Source organism: Metopolophium dirhodum, chromosome 3 (genome assembly GCF_019925205.1).
Source record: "Metopolophium dirhodum isolate CAU chromosome 3, ASM1992520v1, whole genome shotgun sequence".
Taxonomy (NCBI): domain Eukaryota; kingdom Metazoa; phylum Arthropoda; class Insecta; order Hemiptera; family Aphididae; genus Metopolophium; species Metopolophium dirhodum.
Genome location: NC_083562.1, coordinates 8,090,718 through 8,113,038, shown reverse-complemented (window position 1 = coordinate 8,113,038; position 22,321 = coordinate 8,090,718). Strand labels below are relative to the sequence as shown.

The 22,321-nt window shown below is 31.0% G+C and overlaps 1 protein-coding gene across 1 annotated transcript; it reads right to left on the bottom strand.

Annotated features, from left to right (window-relative positions):
* LOC132941563 (putative sodium-dependent multivitamin transporter) lies at nucleotides 1–12,698 on the bottom strand. The gene is made up of 9 exons (XM_061009669.1): nucleotides 12,293–12,698; nucleotides 10,202–10,423; nucleotides 8,765–8,989; nucleotides 6,306–6,421; nucleotides 5,992–6,234; nucleotides 5,733–5,907; nucleotides 5,132–5,344; nucleotides 2,426–2,613; nucleotides 1–796 (listed from the first exon to the last, which is right to left on the bottom strand). Exons 1-9 carry the CDS (start codon nucleotides 12,398–12,400, stop codon nucleotides 553–555), a joined length of 1,734 nt encoding a protein of 577 aa, XP_060865652.1. The 5' UTR covers nucleotides 12,401–12,698; the 3' UTR covers nucleotides 1–552.
* Nucleotides 12,699–22,321: the final 9,623 nt, after the last annotated feature.

The following is a 22,321-nucleotide window of genomic DNA, read 5'->3' as shown; positions in this document are numbered from 1 at the left end:
TAATACAAAAAGCATGTAATGATTTAATTACATACTATAAAGACAGTTTTTTATAATATATAAATTCACATTGTAACGTATCTATGTAAGCTTAATAAAAGTAGTGGTATACGTCATATTATATTATATTAGTCTAAATATTTTATTCAATGTTTTGTATCATAATCAAAAACCTCGGGGACACCCGCAGAAAATGAATACAGACATACAATGGGGCAAAAATAAACTCATCCTTACCCCACTGCTGTTACACATATCCAAATTCTTATGTTCCTAAGTGACATTTATGTTTATAATCTTATGTTATAATAAAAAAAAAACATATTTTCATTCAAAAATATCATAAAAATCTATTTTTACAGTAAAAATGTAAATTAAAAGTAGATATAAACTATACTCAACAAACATATAAATAATTAATTCACTTTCTGGTTAGAATGATAAAATCAAACAAAAATACTTACCATCATTATATCATAAACAAATAAACTATTGTCTATTAATATTAGTAATAATAATAATAATAATAATAATAATAAACAATGATATTTTTCACGAATTAATGGAAAACGTGACGGTTTTCGAAACAGTTGACGGTCTTTTTTGTCTCGTTTCAACTTGTCTTTCTACGCCGTTTGGATTAGCCGAAAAAAGTAGTTTCGGATCAAGAGTATTGGCATTCGATTCGAAGAACAAGCTTGCCACCAAAGTCACTAATACGGTAGTTGCGAAACCAATGACTATGTAATACATGTAACTTATCCTATACAAATACATGTAGTTTTCTTCGTGAATCCTAAAACGATAATGTTCAATTAAGTACACTCTGACCAGTGTTCGGATTAGATAGGTATTTTTTTATAAAGATAAAGATAATGGAAATCAAATGTATCTAGATAGATATAAAAGATAACTTAACTCATATTTATCTAGATAAAAAAAAAGATACAATTTTTTTTATATGGGTTTTAAATTTAGGTATATTTTAGTTGGGCACTAGGAACATGATAATAATAATGATATAAATAAAAATAATTACATTATTAATTATAAACCATAAATCTGGTTTGAAAATTTTATAAATATTTAAAATGCGTTTGTACAATTTTGCGATTATTATCAATAAAAAATGTATGTAGATGAATTTATTTAGATAAGTAAAAAAATTATCGAAGATGAACGTTTCGATACCTTATAACTATTTATCTAGATAAGATAAAAGATGGACAAATAATTATCTAGATATTCATCTAGATAAGTCCGAACACTGTTGGCTAGGCACTTAGATACTTAAATACTATATAATTGGTGATAAATTGTAACATTTAGTAACGTATTTGTATCGAATATCCATGGATATGTATGGACATGCATGTACTTATCTGTACGAAATTCAAGGAAAGGGGTCGATATCGATATTGTTCGCTACATCACTTCTTCATACAGTGTGACACGATTTAAGGTAAGTAACACTCATTCATTAATCTCTCGGTCAGATAACTTATAATTTGATTCGAGGTTTTTAACTGCATAAAAGGATACTTAACATTGAACTTATTTTGACAAATTAAAATGTTTAATTTTATATCCGCGATTGCGTAGTAAAATAAACATTTTTTGCTTTGAGTTCAAATTTGAACCACATTATTTTTTCGACAATATTTTGACTTATTTAGTTTTTTTTTCTATCTGAATAATATTTAGTTATTGAGAATGAGTTAGAAATCATATGAATCCGTGAAAATCATAGGAAATTACAAGGAATTTCTAATACAGTAAAAAAAAAAAATATTGTAAATAATAATAAAACTGCAATATTTTTCTAAATATTATTCATGTTATTTTATATTTATTATATTATTTTTTGATTAAACCTTTGTGTGCTTTCTTATGATTTTTGACCCCTATTAATCACTACATTTTTAATATGGAAAAAATTGGTAGGTCAGAGTTGTTTAAAAAAAATTAATGAATTTCTTATTTTAAAAATGTGTTAAATTTTTTTTTATTGTTTTTGCTGAAAAAAGTAAAATGTAATATAAAGTCCTCTACGTTGAATAAAAATACCCCGAATAAAATGAATGGTCATCAGGCCAAAACGTTTAGTGTTAGGTACCCACTTTAAACCGTGATCACACTGTACCTATAATATGTTTAAATCTAATAAACTATATTATTTTTTTGTGGGTGATACCTCTTACATGATAAGTGAAACCACACACATCGGCTGTAGGTACATTTGGTCCAGACAAATAGGTAATATTTTATAATATGGAGGACGATTATTTTATTCAAATTACGTGATCCATTCAAATCTCAAACTTTCAAACTCAATTCAAGATATATAAAATATCGTTATAATCATTGTGTTACACTGTAGTGTGCATAACGTACATAAAACATAATACGTCACAGTGATACTCACTCTAGTGTGGTCATGGACGTTGGTAGTAGTAGAGCGGCGGTAGACGAAGCATTTACACCGAAGTCACGAAACGAGTCCGGCGAACACCCGTTGGTGTAGGTGGGCAAATTGTGCACCGGCGGTTTGGGTCCTCCTAGTCCCAAGATGAACGAAAACACGAGGCCCGCGACCAGACCCACCAAAACACCCTGTACACAGAACACACATTATGTACCGTTATAACAATATAGTAACGTTTTTTTCAGTGTTAATCGAGAGCCAGAGGAGGAACCGCGTTAGCATTATACTTCGGTCTTCTGGCTCCCGTCGTTTATTGAAATAAATGAAATTTCAACAATAAAGTAACTGAAACCGATCGCGTGTGACAAAAACAAAAAAAATGCAAGCGTGGCCGACGGATGTTTACATCATCGCCATCAGCCACTACACGCCACATAACAATTTATAAAATTTGATAAATCACTAACTACTACCGCGCATAACATTTCAAGGTAGATCACCACCCGCTACTACTTAGGTTACCTTAATTTCCTAAACTTACTGATGTACTATATTATTGTTTATATTATATTATATAACTTCTGGTTAGTGGTGGTAAATATCATCAAAACTAATACAATATTGTCCAGGGGCGTATCCAGTTTTATTATTATTGTTTTTTTTTTTTTTTAGGGGGGCTGGTAAAAATAATTAATATATTATAATACCACAAGGTACAAAATATTGTAACAAGATTATGAAAAAAATAGTGTAAAAAAGTGCGAGGGGGTTTAAAAATAGTTTGATGGATAAACGTAAGTACACAAAACAGTAAAAAAAAAAAATGTTGTTTTCTATTTTTAAAAATTTTAATTTCTTTGCATTTCTTCTAATTCCTAGATGGTTATTTATTTATAAATTATAACGAAAAACTAATTACACTACGTTAACGTACATATTATATACTTCTAACTTAAAATCATGTCTCACATAATTATTGTTGACATTTTTAGCACTATAATATGGTGCTTGGCAATGCTGAAAATGTAAAAAAAATAGTTTCATACTAAAGCGTAAAATTGTTTATTCATTCACAATTTGTTGTTCGTTTATTTATACTAAGAGTTTTAAGTTTGAAAAAAGTTTTTAATGTGGGTATTTACTCATTTAATAAAACCATAATTTAATTTATTGTAGGTATAAAATATTTACAAATGTTGTTTAAAATGTGTGAATTTATATAATATACTAGCTGATCGCATGCACTTCGTTGCCCGTTAAATGTACCAACTCTATATGACTAAAACTTTGTTCAATTCGTTATTTAATATTTGGTGTATGGTGATCAAAATTTATCTTAACTTTTCTGTTGCCCGGAATAAAAATTCTGATTCGCAGCAGTATATTATCAGGTAGGCAATATACTTGCGGTAGATCGCGGACCCCGTGCTGTTTTATGTAATTGTATGATTTAACTCTAAAGTAACAAAGTTATACGAAGTTTGTCGTTTTACTTAATTCCACCTACCGTGGATTAATATAATCAATTAATACAAAATCCTAACCTAACCTAACCGTACTAAAATCCTATGAACAAAAAAAAATCAAATTTAACCCTTTTTAATTTAGCTCATATTCTTTCCAGAGGTCTATAATCTACCCACAAACATTTATTTATATATATATACATATATTGACAAAAAATAATAATAAAAAAATCAACAAACATGCCCGATTAACCAATAGCAACCAATATATAATACACTATTGTTATTTTAATCTGCAAACAATAAACTACATTTTTTATCATTTAGTTTATTTTTTTCTGGACAGATGCCGCCACTGTTGTATTTTTGACATCCAGATTTCTTACTCTTTAGGTGGATTTTCCTAAAATTTTCTTTCATAAGAACGTTCTCCATGGTATACTCTTTCGTTTAAAAAAAAAAAAATCATGAAGATCTGATAAGTAGTTACAGAGTTTAGCCTGTAAGGAGATTTTCATTTCACATTTATATAGTTAGATGAGAAAAGGTTTTCAGGTATTTTGATATTTTATATATACGATACATTACTTATGCCTTATGGTTTTACTAAAATAATATAGGTACAGCAGTGTATAACATGGTATAACGTACTCTAAAAAGATATACATTTCCAAATCTATTTTTCAAACTTAAAATTAAATATATCAATAAACAAACAGCACCAGGCGAAGTAGGAAGTGAAAATCGGTACCCTAAAATTATGTGTCACGATATTTTTTATATTTAACTTTAACTGTGACAATACAAATTGGGCACATTATAATAATTATCGTATATTATTTCTTTCTAATAAAATGGTATACATTGATAGCTCGGTACCTTATATAGTTACCTAGTTATAAGTAATTGTTAAACTATAGGTCTGTTACTTATCGGCCAAACTTTTAGTCCTTTTTTTTTCTAGAAAAAATAGTGTTAACAGATAATAATAATAGAAATAAAGCATTATAATAGATAGGAATGTATGGCAAAAACTTCATTTTTAAATCTTTCCCAGGCATTTCGTAAGCACTGCATCCCCCTCTGCCCTTCCTCCATAAAATATACCTACGCGATTGCAATTTTCAGTCGACTGGTACAATTTTTTTTTTATCACCATGCGTATTATTTTAATGAATCTCTATCATTAATGTGTGTCACGAACGTGCGCTTGCAACGAAATACGATGTTTGATGGTTACCTTTTGGTTTGCGTACGGTATGAGTATGCCCAGAGTGAACACCGCCAACATAGGTCCTCCAATAATTCCCAAAATCGTCATCGATGCCTGCAGCAGCGGTCCCACGAAATGCGCACAAAACGCCAACGCTATCGATAGAATCCCGTAGAGGACGACAAGAACTTTGAGCCACACCACACGTTTGCTATCGGGTATGTCGACGTTCGTCAGTGGCTATATATAATTATACACATTCGAAACACATTCCAGTAATATTATAGATTTACACGGTTTTAATAATAATAATAATATTTTAGTATGAGCACTGAAAAGTGTGATAAAAAAATTACAAGTATACTGCAGGTACAAGCGATGTATATATATATATATATGTGATGCTTTTAGAGCTTAAAATTAAAAAATATTTCATCCCGTGATTAAAAGTTTTTTTACACATACAGTGTGTATCTAATTGTATATTTTGGACTTTATATCGACCAGATTTTTTGTTTTTCACACTTTTTATGCAATTATGGTTTATTTTACTTCCAAGCACTAATAGCTAATTAATTTTGTGAGACAGAGCGCGGTGGAGACGAACAAAATTAATGTCAAATTTTACCATGACGTAGTCCTCAAGTGTGACAGCTGCCAGTGAATTGAGAGCTGCGGACACGGAGCACAGAGCGGATGAGCAAACACCCGCCAAAAACAGGCCGGTTAATCCAGGTATGTGGGTCATCGTGTCCAGCACGAACAGAGCCATCAGCTGATCGCCACTGGTTATTCTGCCCTCCCTGAATACACACAAACACACGCGAACACAAACGTCTTATCAGTAAGCCATTCAATAACTTAAAGCAAGGTCTAGGGGTCCCAACTTGATCGGGTCACAGTCCCGGTACTTGGAGAATATGGCCAGGCCTGCGAAGCACATGGACAGCGACAAGAACGCGGTTATTGGCCAACAGAACCACAGGGTTTTGACTGCGGTACCGTAGTCCTTCATGGTCAGGTAACGTTGTACCTGCACCTGGTTGACACCGTACACCGAGACGTACGTGAACATTCCACCCAGCATCAGCGACCACCAGCTGTGCCTGACCGTCGGGTCGATCTGAAAGCTGTGGGAACGTTCGTGTATTAATATTGGGGAACGCACCCACACACTGTGTACCCACTCGTCTTAACGCACTTGAACAATTCTACGCGACCGTAATCGTAAGCGATCCTCCAGATCTCTGACAGTCCGCCGACTTCTACCGCTGCCACCGCAATGACGGTGAAAACGGATCCAAACATGAGCAAGGACTGTGCAAATCGAAAAACGTAATTACATCATAGGCATAACAATGTAAAGCCTGTTTAAATTAGAACGTGTTTTAATATCATGTCAGTTTTACGTTTAGCACAAATTCCTAGTCTTATTGTTATACCTACATATTTGTGAGGATAATGGACGGTTTTTTAAAAATTTCGTCAATTAACTGTTAGTTGTTGTTTTTACAACCTGGTTAGTCGATAAAATGGCAATTAATTTGATTACAAAGTTAGAACTCCAAATAACTTCATACATTTCAAATCCAAAATATTACATTATATTTTATAAAACAAAAAACATTTTACTCAAATTGTCTGTAAATACGGTATTTCCCTCAACATCTCTTCATCTTCGTTTTAGAATTTAATTAACAATGGCAAACCTTTTTTTAAGCTTAAGACCTTTCAATATTCAGCATTATCAGCACAGATAAACACATAATTAAATTTAAATCATCGTCGGCTTTATTACACCTTTGACTATTACAATTTTGTATGATAGATTATTTATAATACGGTTTATAATGTATTATTTTAAGTATATCTAGTATATACAATTTTGAAATTGAGGATGGAATAACTCGTTATATACATGTATAAGTAAAGTGATGATGTTATGCTATCCTGTTTTGATTTTCAAGTATATTTAATTTAAAGCACAAATTCAATGTAAACTTTGAACTAAGACACGTGTCCTGGAAATTAATTTCTTGGGAATAAATATTTTTGTAAGCTCGAGTTCTATACATAGTATAATATTCATTATTTACAAGTTTACAACAATAAGTAATTTAGTAATAGAGAACAAACTTTAGAACAAATTAATCACTGGCTTCTGATATATAAGCCTGTTATATAATTTGGTATGTTAAGTCATTAGCAAAATTGAACCAAGAATTACTTATTACATCATTCCAAAGCTACAAAAATAGAAAACCATTTGTATAATGATGATTTAAAAATGTAATTTGAACTCTGGAAAAAAAATAGAAAATATAATAATCATTCGTTTTTTTATGCAATACATTGTTTTTTTAAATCCAGTTGATAAAATGTTTGCAGGCCACAACATTTCAAGATTTCGTGTACATCACGTACTTACATCTTTATAAAAGTTGAATATTGTCATTAGAATATTTTAAAACTTTAAACTATAAGTCAAACATTAATAATTATAGTTGAAGTAGATTATATTTAAAATAATGAATGAATGTCGGGAAAAAATTCCGAAAATTGTATTTCCAATCAAAGGTCATCGATTTTAATTATGGAGTTTCGTTTACTCTTTATATTATTATTAATATGATCAAAGTCAAATAACATTTTATAGGGAGTATCATACAAATGTAATATGAACATTAGGTAGTATATTATATTGTTTTTAACATTTTAGATATCAGAGTCGAATTACAACTTTTCCTGTAATCGGATTTGAATTATAGCAACTAAATTGTATTTCAATAAGTACTTCAGCATGTGATCGTATTACATATTATTTACATTTTATTGATAATATGAAAATAATTTCATCAGACTAGTATAGGTATATGGAAATTGTAAACCATCAATTATATTGTTTAATACGATCCGTCATTTGCATAAATATATTCCAATATGATATTTGAATGAGATTATTGCTATATTAATATTGATGTTGCACTTATCGTTGTAAACCAAATTAACTCAAAACATGACAGATATTACGAAGCAATGAAGTCAAAACTAAATTTAATTTAATTTGAAAAGCTGATTCTGAGAGTAGGAATCGCTGCTGGGTAATAGCTGTTATGGCCGTAGCCCGTAGCCCCTGACTTATGTGCTCAAAACTATTTTGTTTTAACATGCGCCTTATTGATCGTAATATGCAATGGCTAAACACCATTCGTACATGAACGTAGTAATATTCAACTTTTGTACCTCATCGTGAAGTTTTGACGTTTTGTTATTTACAATCGAATCTTCGAATACACACTTTTTAATTTCGTCAGTGCGGAACCTTGGTTATATCGTATACAATTGCAATCTATGTAAAATTCAAAATTAATATAGAAGAAAGATCAGAATATAAATCATTAGGTTACTGAAATTTTGAGAACACTCGTGTAGTAGACGCGTAGACAGTAGTACATTGCTCGGATGGATTAGGTTTATCGTATACATTTACCATCACAACGATTTTGTTTTACAACATTATGAAACATTCAAATAATATTATTATCGTCGTTAAATCGTTGTAATTTAATTACCTACTAGAGTGGTGGGGGAAAAAAAATCTGAAAAAATCGCTTTGAATCGATAACCTATATATATATATATATAAGACCCTGGGCTGACCTGAAACAGATCGGTGACGATTACGGCTTTGATGCCGCCGACGGTCGAGTAAAACGTGCACAAAACGCCGACGACCGTCATGGACGCTGTCTGCGAAAAGCCGGCGATAGCGTTCAGAGCCAGCGAGGCCGCGTACAGTACCAGAGCAGTCCTCAGCACCGTCTGGATGCTAAACGCCACTGATGCGAAGATTCTGGTCGACTTGCCGAAACGCTCTTCCAAATACTGAAATAACAACGCAACATTATAATATGATTTATATCGATTAATTTTCTAATTCCGACAATACCTATATATTTTTTTAAATTGTTCAGTGAATTATAGTATGTTATATCCTGGCACGCCACGTGATTGTGGAATTTATTATTATATTATATTAGCCGGTAGGTCGTTTGAGGTGTTCACATCATTATACATTTGAAAGTTAAATTATTAAAATAAACTATAAATTTGCACGCCAACGTCGAATATTACTACAGACGCTCGTCGATGCACTACTATATAATAGTAATGTGTGACGGACGGGTTGTTTTCTTATTATTTATTTTTCAGTTTTCATTTGAGCTACATATATACTTGAATTGCATCGTTTAATTACACGGGTCGGAAGAAATGTACAAAAGAAACATTACCTCGTACATAGTTACACGAACTTCAAGCCGGCGAATTCCGTTGAAAATTACTACCCGACCGAAGTTTGGCGAAAAGTCCGAAAGGGCTAAAATCGAACTGCTATGAAAACAATGGCGTGTAAATATATTATATTTCAGCAATGATCAATAATAAACTGGGTGTTCCGAAAATAACACGGAAACCTACATTATTTAACGTGATATTAAATATTTAATAAGTTTAAACCAAAATAAATAATACATTGCATTCATTTAGTTAAGTATAGACATTACATATTATAAGAATACAGGGACATTTTCTAAAATATATTAGCTACCAGAATAATGTGTCTTACATAATATATCGGGAAATCATATCTTAGAAACATATAGCTTCCTGTCTTTATTTTTCACGGTGTATACGTATTTCAAAAGATTTTACTTTCTTTTGATAAGTACATATTATTATCATAGCATAATTAATACCAATTTAAATTGTGAATCTTTTGTATTTGCAAAATTTAACTACCCACCTAAGTAGGTACTAAAAATAAAAAAATAAATAAAAATGAAGGGAGAAAAGTAATTATGAATTATTAAACGACCACGTAAAATGTCAAATATTTGTCAGGAGTCTCATTAAAATATTTAATGATTAGGTATAATTATTTATAATCTCCCATTATTAAGTACTTAATAGGCGTTCTACAGCAGCGTGGTTAGTAATGGTATAATATTAATATTTTGTTCCTTATTATTTATTGTAGTTAATAACAAAATATTAATAAAAAAATTATAATTCATTTTTTTCACAATACCGATTTACCTGGTAGACGGATAAATATCCGAGTTTATAGAATACTGGTAGGAACACATAGGCGACAATAGGTGTGCCGATAATATTGCATGCATTAATGACCATAAATTGTGTTCCTCTCAAGTAGTTTTCGGCGCTTAACCCGAACATGGCTGTAGCACACATGAAACTGGCCATCAACGAAAACCCCACAGGTATAATTGACAATTTCTTGTCTCCCAGCATGTATTCCTAGAAATATCATGAATAATATTATAAATATATATATATATTTGTGTGAGTGTGTGCACTGTGCACACTATATATAATTTACAATCATCCTTGCGACAATATCCATTAGTAAATGAACAAAAAATAACAATTAATTACAGCCAAACCATGTTTTTTTTTCGGAGCACCCGGGATTAACAATGTATAGATGTTTTTTTATTAATTATTAATTTGTTTTATTTCTGGTATAGGATTATTTTGTATTTGTTCGTATTTATTATTTTTACCCTACAAACTATTTATTTTTTTTTTACATATAAAAAGGCCAGAACAACCAAGGTCATTGGCCTCACAGACAAAAAAAAACCGTCTCTTAATAATACCTAACATATCACATCGGATTAACTGTATTATTATTGAAATATATTTTTAATTTGATAAGATTAATTTGTATTTGTTTGAAGAAACCCAGTGTGTTTTTGGTGGACGAAAGATCCGATTCTATGATGCTTATTTATTATACCTATTCCATCAAAAGTGAAATTTTAATTTACCAATAGATAATATTACGTTATAGTTATTATTACATATTTAATCATTTGTTTACGCCCGATGATTGAACATTGTGAATGGAAAATAACTGATTTCAATTACCAATACTAATAAGATTATAAAATGTAGTTTTCCAAGAATTAATTTCTAAATGTACTGATATCATATTGATTTGTTTATTGGCTTTACGTATGTCCTATCTGATATTTTACACCACAGTATGATATGATATGATATTATTATACTGAAAAATAAACATATTAATCACGCAGTGAACAAACTGATAATTATCATATTCTATATTCCCATGCAGTTGTAAAACGCGGTAATCATATAGTATGGAATATAGATACTTATTGTAGACTTATTTTTGATATTATTATATTTATTTGTCGTCCATACGTTCCTTTAGTTGCTTTAGATAAATATTGTATAGGTATTAAATTATATTTTATTGTGTTGTATAAAAATACGTTTAAAAAACGGGAGTTTAGGCGATTATAGCACGCTCGCAGAGTGAGCTTTCCTAACTAGTTTAATATTCAAATTCACAAAGTGATAATAGATGATAAATAGATCACCATACTGGTAATATGTAGTCAGACAAGGTGGATTCCCCAAACACACTCAACCAGTTTATATCCTTAATTAATGCGTTTTTTAAAAAAAAAATTCTGAGTATGATAATTTTTAAAAATAATTCAAGTCTATAATATTTTCAGACACATTTTCTACTTTTTGCCATTTAAAGACCCGTGGAATGTGGTGGCACAAACTTTTTTTATTCAAACTTGAATCCTCTTTTTCTACTGAAAATTGTGAAGCAGATGATTTTTTCCTTTGTATTTAAATTTTAATAACTCAAGTACTACTGGATGGAATTTCGGTTTAGGTACATCATCATTTTCAAAAAAATTCATCCGATTAACAATTTATTGGAAAAAGGGTGATTGTCATTTGAAAAAAAATAGCCTGTATCGCCATATTCGTGTGAAAACTCTTTAACAATGTAATGTGTGATAACAAAATCTAATTATGTATTTTAAAATATGGTCCTTAAGTATACTTAAAATGTCCAAAAAATCATAATTTTTATTAACTCAGTATTAAAAGAAAAATACAGTGGATATGCTTGGTGAATCATCCCGTATATTATATAGCTATATTAAAGTCGATGTATTGTCCAATTTTCCCGGGCACGTGACAATACGTTCAAATAATTTAAATATACATTTTGGTTGTTCAAAAGAAAGTACGCGACGGTCGTACGACAAAAACATTACGTAAAGTATTATAATGTTATGTATACGATTGGTGCATATTATTATTATGTTTTACCTGTGTCGTTTGCTGTTTGCCACCAGTGAGTCGATAATACACCCCGATCGCGGCGGACGCGAGCAACGTGACCGTAAGCACAAAATAATCGAAAGCACCCAGAGCCATATATATCGTTATGTTTTAATATATTTTAAATAATTAACACAATCGGCACGACGAAAAATACACGTATATATTATAATATACGCGCACGGTAAATTTAAAACATTATATTCATATGACAACGAGCGACGCTTTGAATGATAATAATAGTAATAACAATAATAATAATAATAATAATAATAATGATGATGATGATACAAATAAAATTACATGCGCGTTTAACAACGAATTTTATCGACACTAATCATTCTCATTCGAGTTTATAATCTTCATCTGATACAACCACGCATTAAACTAAAGCCACCGTATATACAGGACCAACCAAATGTCGAGTTATCACAAAACCGGTGGGGATTATACGATATCGCGAACGTACATGTAATATTAATGTTTGTTGTGCATATATGTGACGCATATCTGATAGAATATGGTACACGATATAACATAATTAATATATCGGATGCATGGTTACATACTTATAACTTATGAGTAAATATTTAATTATTATTTTATACATTTGTTCATGTTTTATATGTTATGCGTATAATAGCAATGCTGGGCATAAACGAGATAATAAGTTAAGGTTAAGTTAATTTTAACTTCTTCGGATTTAGTTGATAAATGATTTGTATTGATATTAACTTAGCAAGCAACGAGTTACTTTCAATAAAATCCAAATAAAGTTTATTTAAAAAAATAATTAGATAGTAAATATTATAAAATAATTGGGCATTGATGATCGAACTTTTACCTCACGTTGTTGCACATTAGCCAGAGTCTCTCAATAAAAATATATTATTTCTTATACCATACTGGTATTTTAGAAAAATAATAATAATAAAACATATTTTCGTTATAAGTCATGATTCATATTAAATTATCTATTGGCTATTTGTAATAATACGCATATTAAAAATGTAAATACAAACCTTGTACTACAAGCTTGTAAGTTAATTGTTGCGGTTTCTATATAAAACCATTAAGTTTAAATATTTAATTTTAATTTTTACTTAACTCTGTTAATAAAATATCATTAAACCGCCCATCCTTGCTTATAATAATCTAATGCTCTAATACTCTAATGCCTATGATATTATAATAATAGCTGAGATTATATTCTCGACGCACGCTGTATAATATAATATACAATAGGCGCCGTCTTCGTATTATATACGACCGCGAACTTACCGTCTAATTCTGATAATAATACTTAAATTTATAACATCACGGTGACATTTATATATATATATATATATATGAACGTATTAGATGTCCCTCATCGGGTCATACTATGATATATGATTTCTCGGTCTCGTAATCAATTCGCGTCGATTTTATTTCAGTTCGAGTGGCTTGATAAATATTATTTCTCCGATTAATATACTACGATTTAAGATGGCTTCAGCGAGATCGTTATTAGCACGAACGCTACCGTATGATTAAACGTACACAATTATTAATATTGCAGTATGTACATATTGTGTAAAAAAATTACTATGCATATTATAATATTATATTTGTACAAAACTATAATATGAGCAGAAGTCCCGCCTTCGTTGGTACAGTACAGATTTTCAAGCATATTGTGTCCTAAACTACATTTCGTGATCGAATCGGCACCGTATTACTGTAGAATGTTTCAATTTTAACTTAAACATCCTGCTTTTGTCCCGATTTCGAACAAATTGTTATTTTTTTCCCCCTTAGAACTACCTATATTATAAAATATTGATTGATAGTAACTGTCGTTAATTTAGTCATTATGTATAATTAATACCTACTGAGGGACAACTCATTGAAACCAATCTAGGCTGGGTCTAACAAAACCCATCTCGGAGCACAACAAAAAAATCAGATCGATTATCCTCCTCGGACGGGCTTCAATTGTTTGTTCCGTTTTTACAGGTCACATAATTACATATATAATATCATATAGGCTATAGATACGACATTGGTGGTACATACAATTATTATAATTATATATCACATGGATATTTTGTCGTGGTAAAGCGTCGTTTTGAAGACCGAGAAACGGGGTCTTTATATTATTATAATATGTCACGTATAATATTATACGAACGGTGCCGTCGACGATATGCGCGATACGACTTTTCGTTTATTTATTTATTTATTAATTTTCCGCGTTTCATTCGTAAAAAAAAAAAATATAATAATAACACGCAAGCCTATACACCGGAACCGGATTAATAAATAATTTAATAAATATTGACTTTGCATGCGTCGAACGACTGTCGTGGAAAAAAACAATTTCGAAAAAGAAAACGTCTGTGGAACAAAAAATGAAAGTTTTCGTCCACTGTTTCGGGTTTAACGTACACGGGTTTAACGACCACGTTCCACCGACAACTGCTACCCCTTGCCGGCAGCCGGCGAAGTTCAAACATACCATGCCGAATATTATAATATTATATTATATCGTATAATAGATGCGTGGTGACCGATCGAATTACAATACGCAGGCGATGTTGTGGAATAATGGAGCTGTATATTATTATTGTTTGCTATCGACTGCAATTATTACAATAATATTATAAAAATATTATTTATAGTTTCAGCATTGAAATACTTCGTGTACCTTAATACCTGCGTATACTCGGCACATACGCTCTGACGCTCTGTATACCTGAGTACATTATAAACATCGTGTACATAAGAGATTTATGCGTGCGGTTTGTCGTTGTCAATAATTATTTTGTTGTAATCGAATAGTGATTTAATTAACAGCACCGATTAGGCCGGGCGCGTTATGATAATTATTATACGATGTCTTATATTTTTATACTCGTCAATAACAAGCTACAGATATCAAATTATTACTGCAGTCAAACGATATTATAGTTATTATAATACACTCGAGTGTGACACTTGTTAACTGATCCGGCGCTGCTGAACCAGTATAATATACATCCATTGTTCTTTAATAATAATAATACCTATAATACGTTAATACCACGGTACGCATGTAATGTAGGTGACTATAATAATAATTGTAGTCGAAAAATATTGTTTTCAGTATCGAATTCACTTCGATATGTTCATAGGAAAACCATTTTGACGCATGAAGCTTAAAAGCTTTTGTTTGCCAAGTTTATTCATTTTATATTTATCAATTTACCACCGTCGCATCGTACTTTGTTCGCTTTTTGGAATTTATTTATTTATTGTAAACGGGTATAAGAACGTTTTAGAAAAGTAATATAGTACAATTAGTAATGGAATAATATTCATATTATGTAAACAATAAATGGTAAAAATGATAAAAATAATAATATAACCAAGGAAATTGAATAAACTTAATAGTAATATTATATAGCAACTAAGTACCTTAGTAGATTTGAAGCTATAAATACAAACTTAGTTTAAAAGAATCATATTTGACATAGAGAAGAAGTATCTATGTGATCGGCAATAAAGTTATTGCTGATGAATGAGTACTTGATAATAAAAAGAGACGCGAAACTGCGTAGACGTTTTTATAAAATGGGAGGTTAGATATGTAACCTAGGTATAGGATTTTATAGGAATATTATATATTTCTAATACAAATGTTAGGTAATCATAGGAATCCGTGGTGTTACCATTATTTTAATAATATCAAAAGGTTTCGGTCGAGCCCACGTTGTTTGCAGGCCACCCCCGTTCGAACGGCATAAAGAACAACAATATTCCGTCCTCTCTTGCAGGGTTCATGTCGTCGTCAGTTACGGTGGCGAACTATTGATCCCACCCCATCCGTCGGGAAAAACTTTTTTCGGTACCGCCACCGTGTAAGTATATATATATATATATAGTATATTGTATAATACGTATATCAACGACGTCTAAATACGAAATTCTGCTCTGCGACACCGAACGGGGTCAGAAACATAAGTTGAAAAAGTATAACGCTTTGACGTACCCGGGCCACGAGAATTTCGATTTTTCGTTAGTGCGTCCGTATTATGACATGACGGTCCGACGCGTGGATCCGAAACCAGACCCGGACGAATTACAATAAAGTCTGAGCGATTTGAACTTATAGTCGAAAACAGTTTACCGTTTTACGTACATAGTATACTGCAGCACCGTCCAAAAAAACACAAACTGAATAAAAAAAAAAGAAAACTTCACTCGATCATCGAAATAATCTGATTTCGATTTAGATTATAATAACGATATTATTATGTGTATACCTATAACATATTGGACGTGCGATGACGATAGTGATTGATCACCGAAAAATATCAAAAATTTCGTACTGCTTGCAAATTTCATTATTATCGCTCGTGATATTTACTTAGCATACTTTTAAAATAATCATCAAACCCACGGTGCTTGAAACACTTTCGCTGAAATGTATGGATAAATAATAATATTATAATCTCTTTGCAGTGTACATAATATATTATATTATATTTTGAACCGTTTCTAAACCGCATACAACTCGTACACGTCCGATTACTTTTTTTTTGTTTTGTTTTGGAAAACATCTTAAAAGTCTGAAATATCTGTGTGAGAGGTACCTATATTGCGGTATATTTTCATTTCTATTATGTTAAATACTGAAATAACTGTTAAATCGAATGGTTTATGCTCAATGGAGTCAAAGCTCCCATAAACACAACATTTTACATTTGTATATTTGTATACCTCTACTCGCATATCGTCCATTTTATTATTAAAACACCCATTTTTGTTTTTTTACTGCAGACCAAACTTTTATTTGTTGACCTTAAAAGTAAACTAACCACTCGTGAAATCATAATCAACTATAATAATACTGTAACACATGTATAAAATACGTTTTATATAATATATTTCGTGTGTGCATGTGTGTGATTGTGAATGTATATGTTGTGTATATATTGGCCTACAATGAATAAATCACGGGGCTAACCGTAGAAATCAAAACTAAGAGTTTATTCGGGCGCTCGCCGATTTGATGGTTTGCCAAGTATCCGATGGATTTATGTTACAAAATTACAATCGATAAAATAAACGCCCTCCCCCCCCTAGTCATAATGACTTGCACTTTATTGCCCGACTTTAAAGCCAGGTCCAGGTGTATATATAATAGGTAAGCGCATCCAAAACGGTTCATGGTGTACTGCACACCTAATGCGGAAAACCAACATTCCCCGTTCATTTCAATCTCCTACTACAGTTCATATACGTGGTGGTAAATAATAAACTATATTATTGATAATTTATTTACAATTTATATTTCGAACCCGTCGTCCGTGGTACGCTCGTCCATTTCATCGTAATTTGATTTCACCGTCCGCAAAAAAGACAACCCACATGTGCTGCAAATCATACAAAGGTGCACTTCAACCGCCGTTTAATCTCATTAAAAACAAAATTAAAATAACGCGTGCAGGTCAATTCGCGTCGCATCGGTCAATGGGAAATGTCGTCACGTGACGTTTATTATAGTACAGTTGTGTTAAAACATTTAAAATTCACCGTTTATGATGTTTGCTTGCCTACACGAGTTTAGTTTAATAAATAGCGCTTGCATAAAACACGAACGCGGCGAAAAAATGAAAAAAATGAAAAAAATGATACAATTTAATGCGGTCGAAGTGACAGTTTTAGCGGAGCTTAGCGTCCAAAAAAAATGTCCGTCCATTTCATAAAGTGATGAAAATATAGTTTTTTTTTTTGAAAACTCATTATATTAGTCATTGTATATATTATTATGTACCATTTATATACAGTATACACAATACACGTGTACGCATAAAATCTTAATTTATGTGTGTGCGTGTGTGTGTAAGAGTATTGTTTAATGTAGAAATTTACGAATAAATTAGAATGAATTCTCGTGCTTAAACGTTAGCTGGTATCACAATAATATTTTACCTTTATATATTTTATACTACCCCTATATTTATGACAAATTTTTAAATTTTATTTCAGACATTTCAATAGAAATAGTAACCAGTATTATACTTATTGCTGAGTATATAATATATATACATTTTTTTATACCGTGAAAATAAAAACCTTACAATACATTCACAAAACGTAAACAACTAATTATTTTACTATTACTTTTTTTTATTGCCTTAAATATAATAATTATTCAGTGATTGCCAGCCAATGGCTTGTAATAATAAAATAATAACAAATAATAATTGATCATCGTTTTGTGATATTACTACACGAATAAAATCCACATCATTAAATTACATTGCGTTTATTATCATCTACCTATACTATCTAACAACACAAGTAACAAATTAGATAAAAATATAAAGTGTAAGTAATACCGAGAAAAAATCTATTAAACTGGTAGCAATTAAATATAAATAAAACATATTTTTTAAAACAATTTTATATAGTTACATAGCCATGTACAAAATGCAATAATAATATGTTAACACCCAATGGCCGGTGTCACCGCGGGTTTAATTAATAAAAAAAAAAAAAAATATTAAAATCAAATTTGTTTTAGTAGGTATAATATTATATTCATATATACACAAAGATTATGTGTTTATTTCGAAATGTATAGATAATAATATATTTATCACTAACAAAAATTAAATATATTTAACATAAATCCATAAGAATCTTCAATAAAGTAATATAAATCGCAACTTATATTTTATCGCAAATAAAATTACTGAGCTTGGTTATAAAATATTTATATGCCTATTTACTTTAATAGGTATAAGTTCTGAGGTTCGATTTTTATAATATTCAACTAAACAAAAACATAAATACTTGTAATAAGTATCTCATACATAATCATGATAACGCATAATGAAGTATTTATAGGTATATCTAATTATATTGTACCTACGCGTGTACGAAGATTTAAAATTCCCACCTATTTTTAATTTTTCGATATTAAATAATAGTATTATGTTTAAAATCATTTTTGTTTTCTGGCTTAAATCAGAAAACATGACAACGTATATCATAATTTTATAAAGTCAAGCCTTAAAACGGTTTTTTGAAAAACGTCATCATTTGTTATTCTGCAGCCTAATTGTTAGTCGTTCTAATATTTTGTCTACAATATTATAACTTATAACAATGTACTGTGTAAACGAGTTCATCGTCCGGCTGTTGCTAATCACCGTATTGTTGAACTTACGAAAAATTACTGATATTGTGCGCACATTTTACCAAAACTGGATTGTATTGGAAAACGGTGACCCCAGATTTGATCTGGTTTGTGGCTGTTGCAAAACGAGGGGCACGCCGGTTGGTCAAGCGAATTGCAACACCGACTTCGTAATAATAACATTATAATAATTTATTTGATTATTCTTGTGTTTAAGGCGAACGACGAGACCGAAGGAAGTATGAAGAGGGACGCATTCACGCAAGTAGATCTTCCGCGATCATGGCCCCGCCGACGCCGCGGCCGCCGCTATAAAAAATCCACGTGGCAGCCACAGGATTTCGCCACTGAAACCGTAGCCGTCGCTCACTCCGACTCACCGCCTCTGCCGGTACAAGACTTCGGCCCGGCTGTCTACACGACGTGGCAGCCACAGGATTTCGCCACTGAAACCGTAGCCGTCGCTTGCTCCGACTTACCGCCTCTGCCGGTACAAGACTTCGGCCCGGCTGTCTACACGACGTGGCAGCCACAGGATTTCGCCACTGAAAACGCAGCCGTCGCTCACTCCTACTTATCGCCTCTGCCGGTACAAGACTTCGGCCCGGCTGTCTACACGACGTGGCAGCCACAGGATTTCGCTATGGGACCCGTGGCCGCAGTTCGCTTAAGTTTTCCACCGCCGACGCTGCCGATGCAAGACTTCGGCCCGGCTGTGTACACGACGTGGCAACCTGCACAGCCCCCGACATTGATGAGTGTGCCAGCCCCTAGCTTCGGGTTTCCGCGACCGCCGCCGCCGCCGACATATTACGTGGACCCAGTTCACCGCAGAACAAGCGTGTAAAAACTGTATATCATTCTCAATTATTATCTACCTATGTACCTACCTCTATATGTTTTCTAAATAACTATTCTTGTAAATTATTAATCATTGAACCTATACTTATTGTAATATAATAAAATGTAAAATATGTTTATGTATATAAATATATAAAGTATTGTTTAAGTACTGCACAATATTAATAAATACTTGTCGATGTGAAAACTATTTTGAAATTATTTCTTCGGAAACGCGATAGATATAATAATTTATTTAGTTTATTTGTGTATAAATACTTATAACTAAGTAATAAGTAATAGAAAATAATATTATTTTATCCATACTTACTAAAAGGTAAATGCATCATGTACTTGTATAAATTGTATGGAGGAAAGATAGACTCCATAGATAGTGGTTTATTTTAAGTGTTAAAGTTATATCTTTTTTTTTCATCAGCTGTCAAGTAAAATCCCATCAAACTTTATCACAGCAAATTTCCGTTATTGAACATTTATGAATTTTGAAGTATGACATTTTTAACGTAATTTAAATATCGCATATAGGTAGTTTGTAGTAATCGATAAAAATATGATCGATACGTATTTAGCAAACCGTGTGTCTTTACTAGCAAACAATTATTTTCTATTTTTTTAAATCACTTTGTATTTTTATATTAAGTAAAATTACCCTGAGCTAGATAAAGAATGCATGATACATCCTCATTACATTCTAATCGAACTTGAACAAATCATTAAGCAATGAACCGTTCAGTTGAAATTACAAATTAAATTATCATATTTTATGAAAAACTCGACGTTACGATGAAATATTGAATACTTACCCACATTTAAACCATATTTTTAAAAAAAAAATGTATTTAAATGTTTAAAAATATATTTACTGTGGATAAAATTAAATATGAAATTATGTAAATAACAAGAACAAAATAAATGTAGTCTTATAGGTAAATTTTCAAATATGCCACGCGATTACATACCGGGTTTGTAACAACTTTTTAGAACTTAAAAGCTTTTGAAACACGAATCCCATTTTGTGAACAATGCTCTATATATAAATACTCGATGGTTAAAAAAATGGTTTATCAAGCCAACGGCCTGGTTTACACGATCCTTTTTGTAGCACATTATAATATGCACATTAAACGTATGTACCTATTGTACATTGCACATGAGTACGCCAGTTTTTCCAGGTCACGTACTACACATGTCACAATATGTCTCATGAAGTACGAATAATATTTTTCACTGGTGCTAATCACCATAAAATATCATTTTTAATCACATAATATCATTTATATACTTATATGTATATATAGTTATACTGATTAAACGATATTATAACATATTATTACGATATTAGATCAATAACATCCGGTAGAATTTGCACCAGAGTGAAAGAACGAAAAGATTTGTTACTTCGATAGATACGTATAATAATTTAGATTTTACAACTCCAGCCGATAACATACTATAACGGTACTAGCTATAAATCGAATAAAAATAAAAATAATTTCTGTAAACAATACTTAAATAACTACCTTAAATATAATAATTATTCAGTGATTGCCAGCCAATGGCTTGTAATAATAAAATAATAACAAATAATATTTGATCATCGATTTGTGATATTACCACACGAATAAAATCCACATCATTAAATTACATTGCGTTTATTATCATCTACCTATACTATCTAACAACACAAGTAACAAATTAGATAAAAATATAAAGTGTAAGTAATACCGAGAAAAAATCTATTAAACTGGTAGCAATTAAATATAAATAAAACATATTTTTTAAAACAATTTTATATAATTACAAAGCCATGTACAAAATGCAATAATAATATGTTAACACCCAATGGCCGGTGTCACCGCGGGTTTAATTAATAATAAAAAAAAAAAATATTAAAATCAAATTTGTTTTAGTAGGTATAATATTATATTCATATATACACAATGATTATGTGTTTATTTCGAAATGTATAGATAATAATATATTTA

Excerpts from the sequence above, each read along its gene's own strand:
- LOC132941563 (XM_061009669.1), bottom strand. The coding sequence starts at position 12,400 with ATGGCTCTGGGTGCTTTCGATTATTTTGTGCTTACGGTCACGTTGCTC. Across the intron at positions 6,422-8,764 it reads TCGTCACCGATCTGTTTCAG|TCCTTGCTCATGTTTGGATC; the intron begins GTCAGCCCAGGG and ends CGATTTGCACAG. Across the intron at positions 2,614-5,131 it reads TACCGTACGCAAACCAAAAG|GGTGTTTTGGTGGGTCTGGT; the intron begins GTAACCATCAAA and ends TTCTGTGTACAG.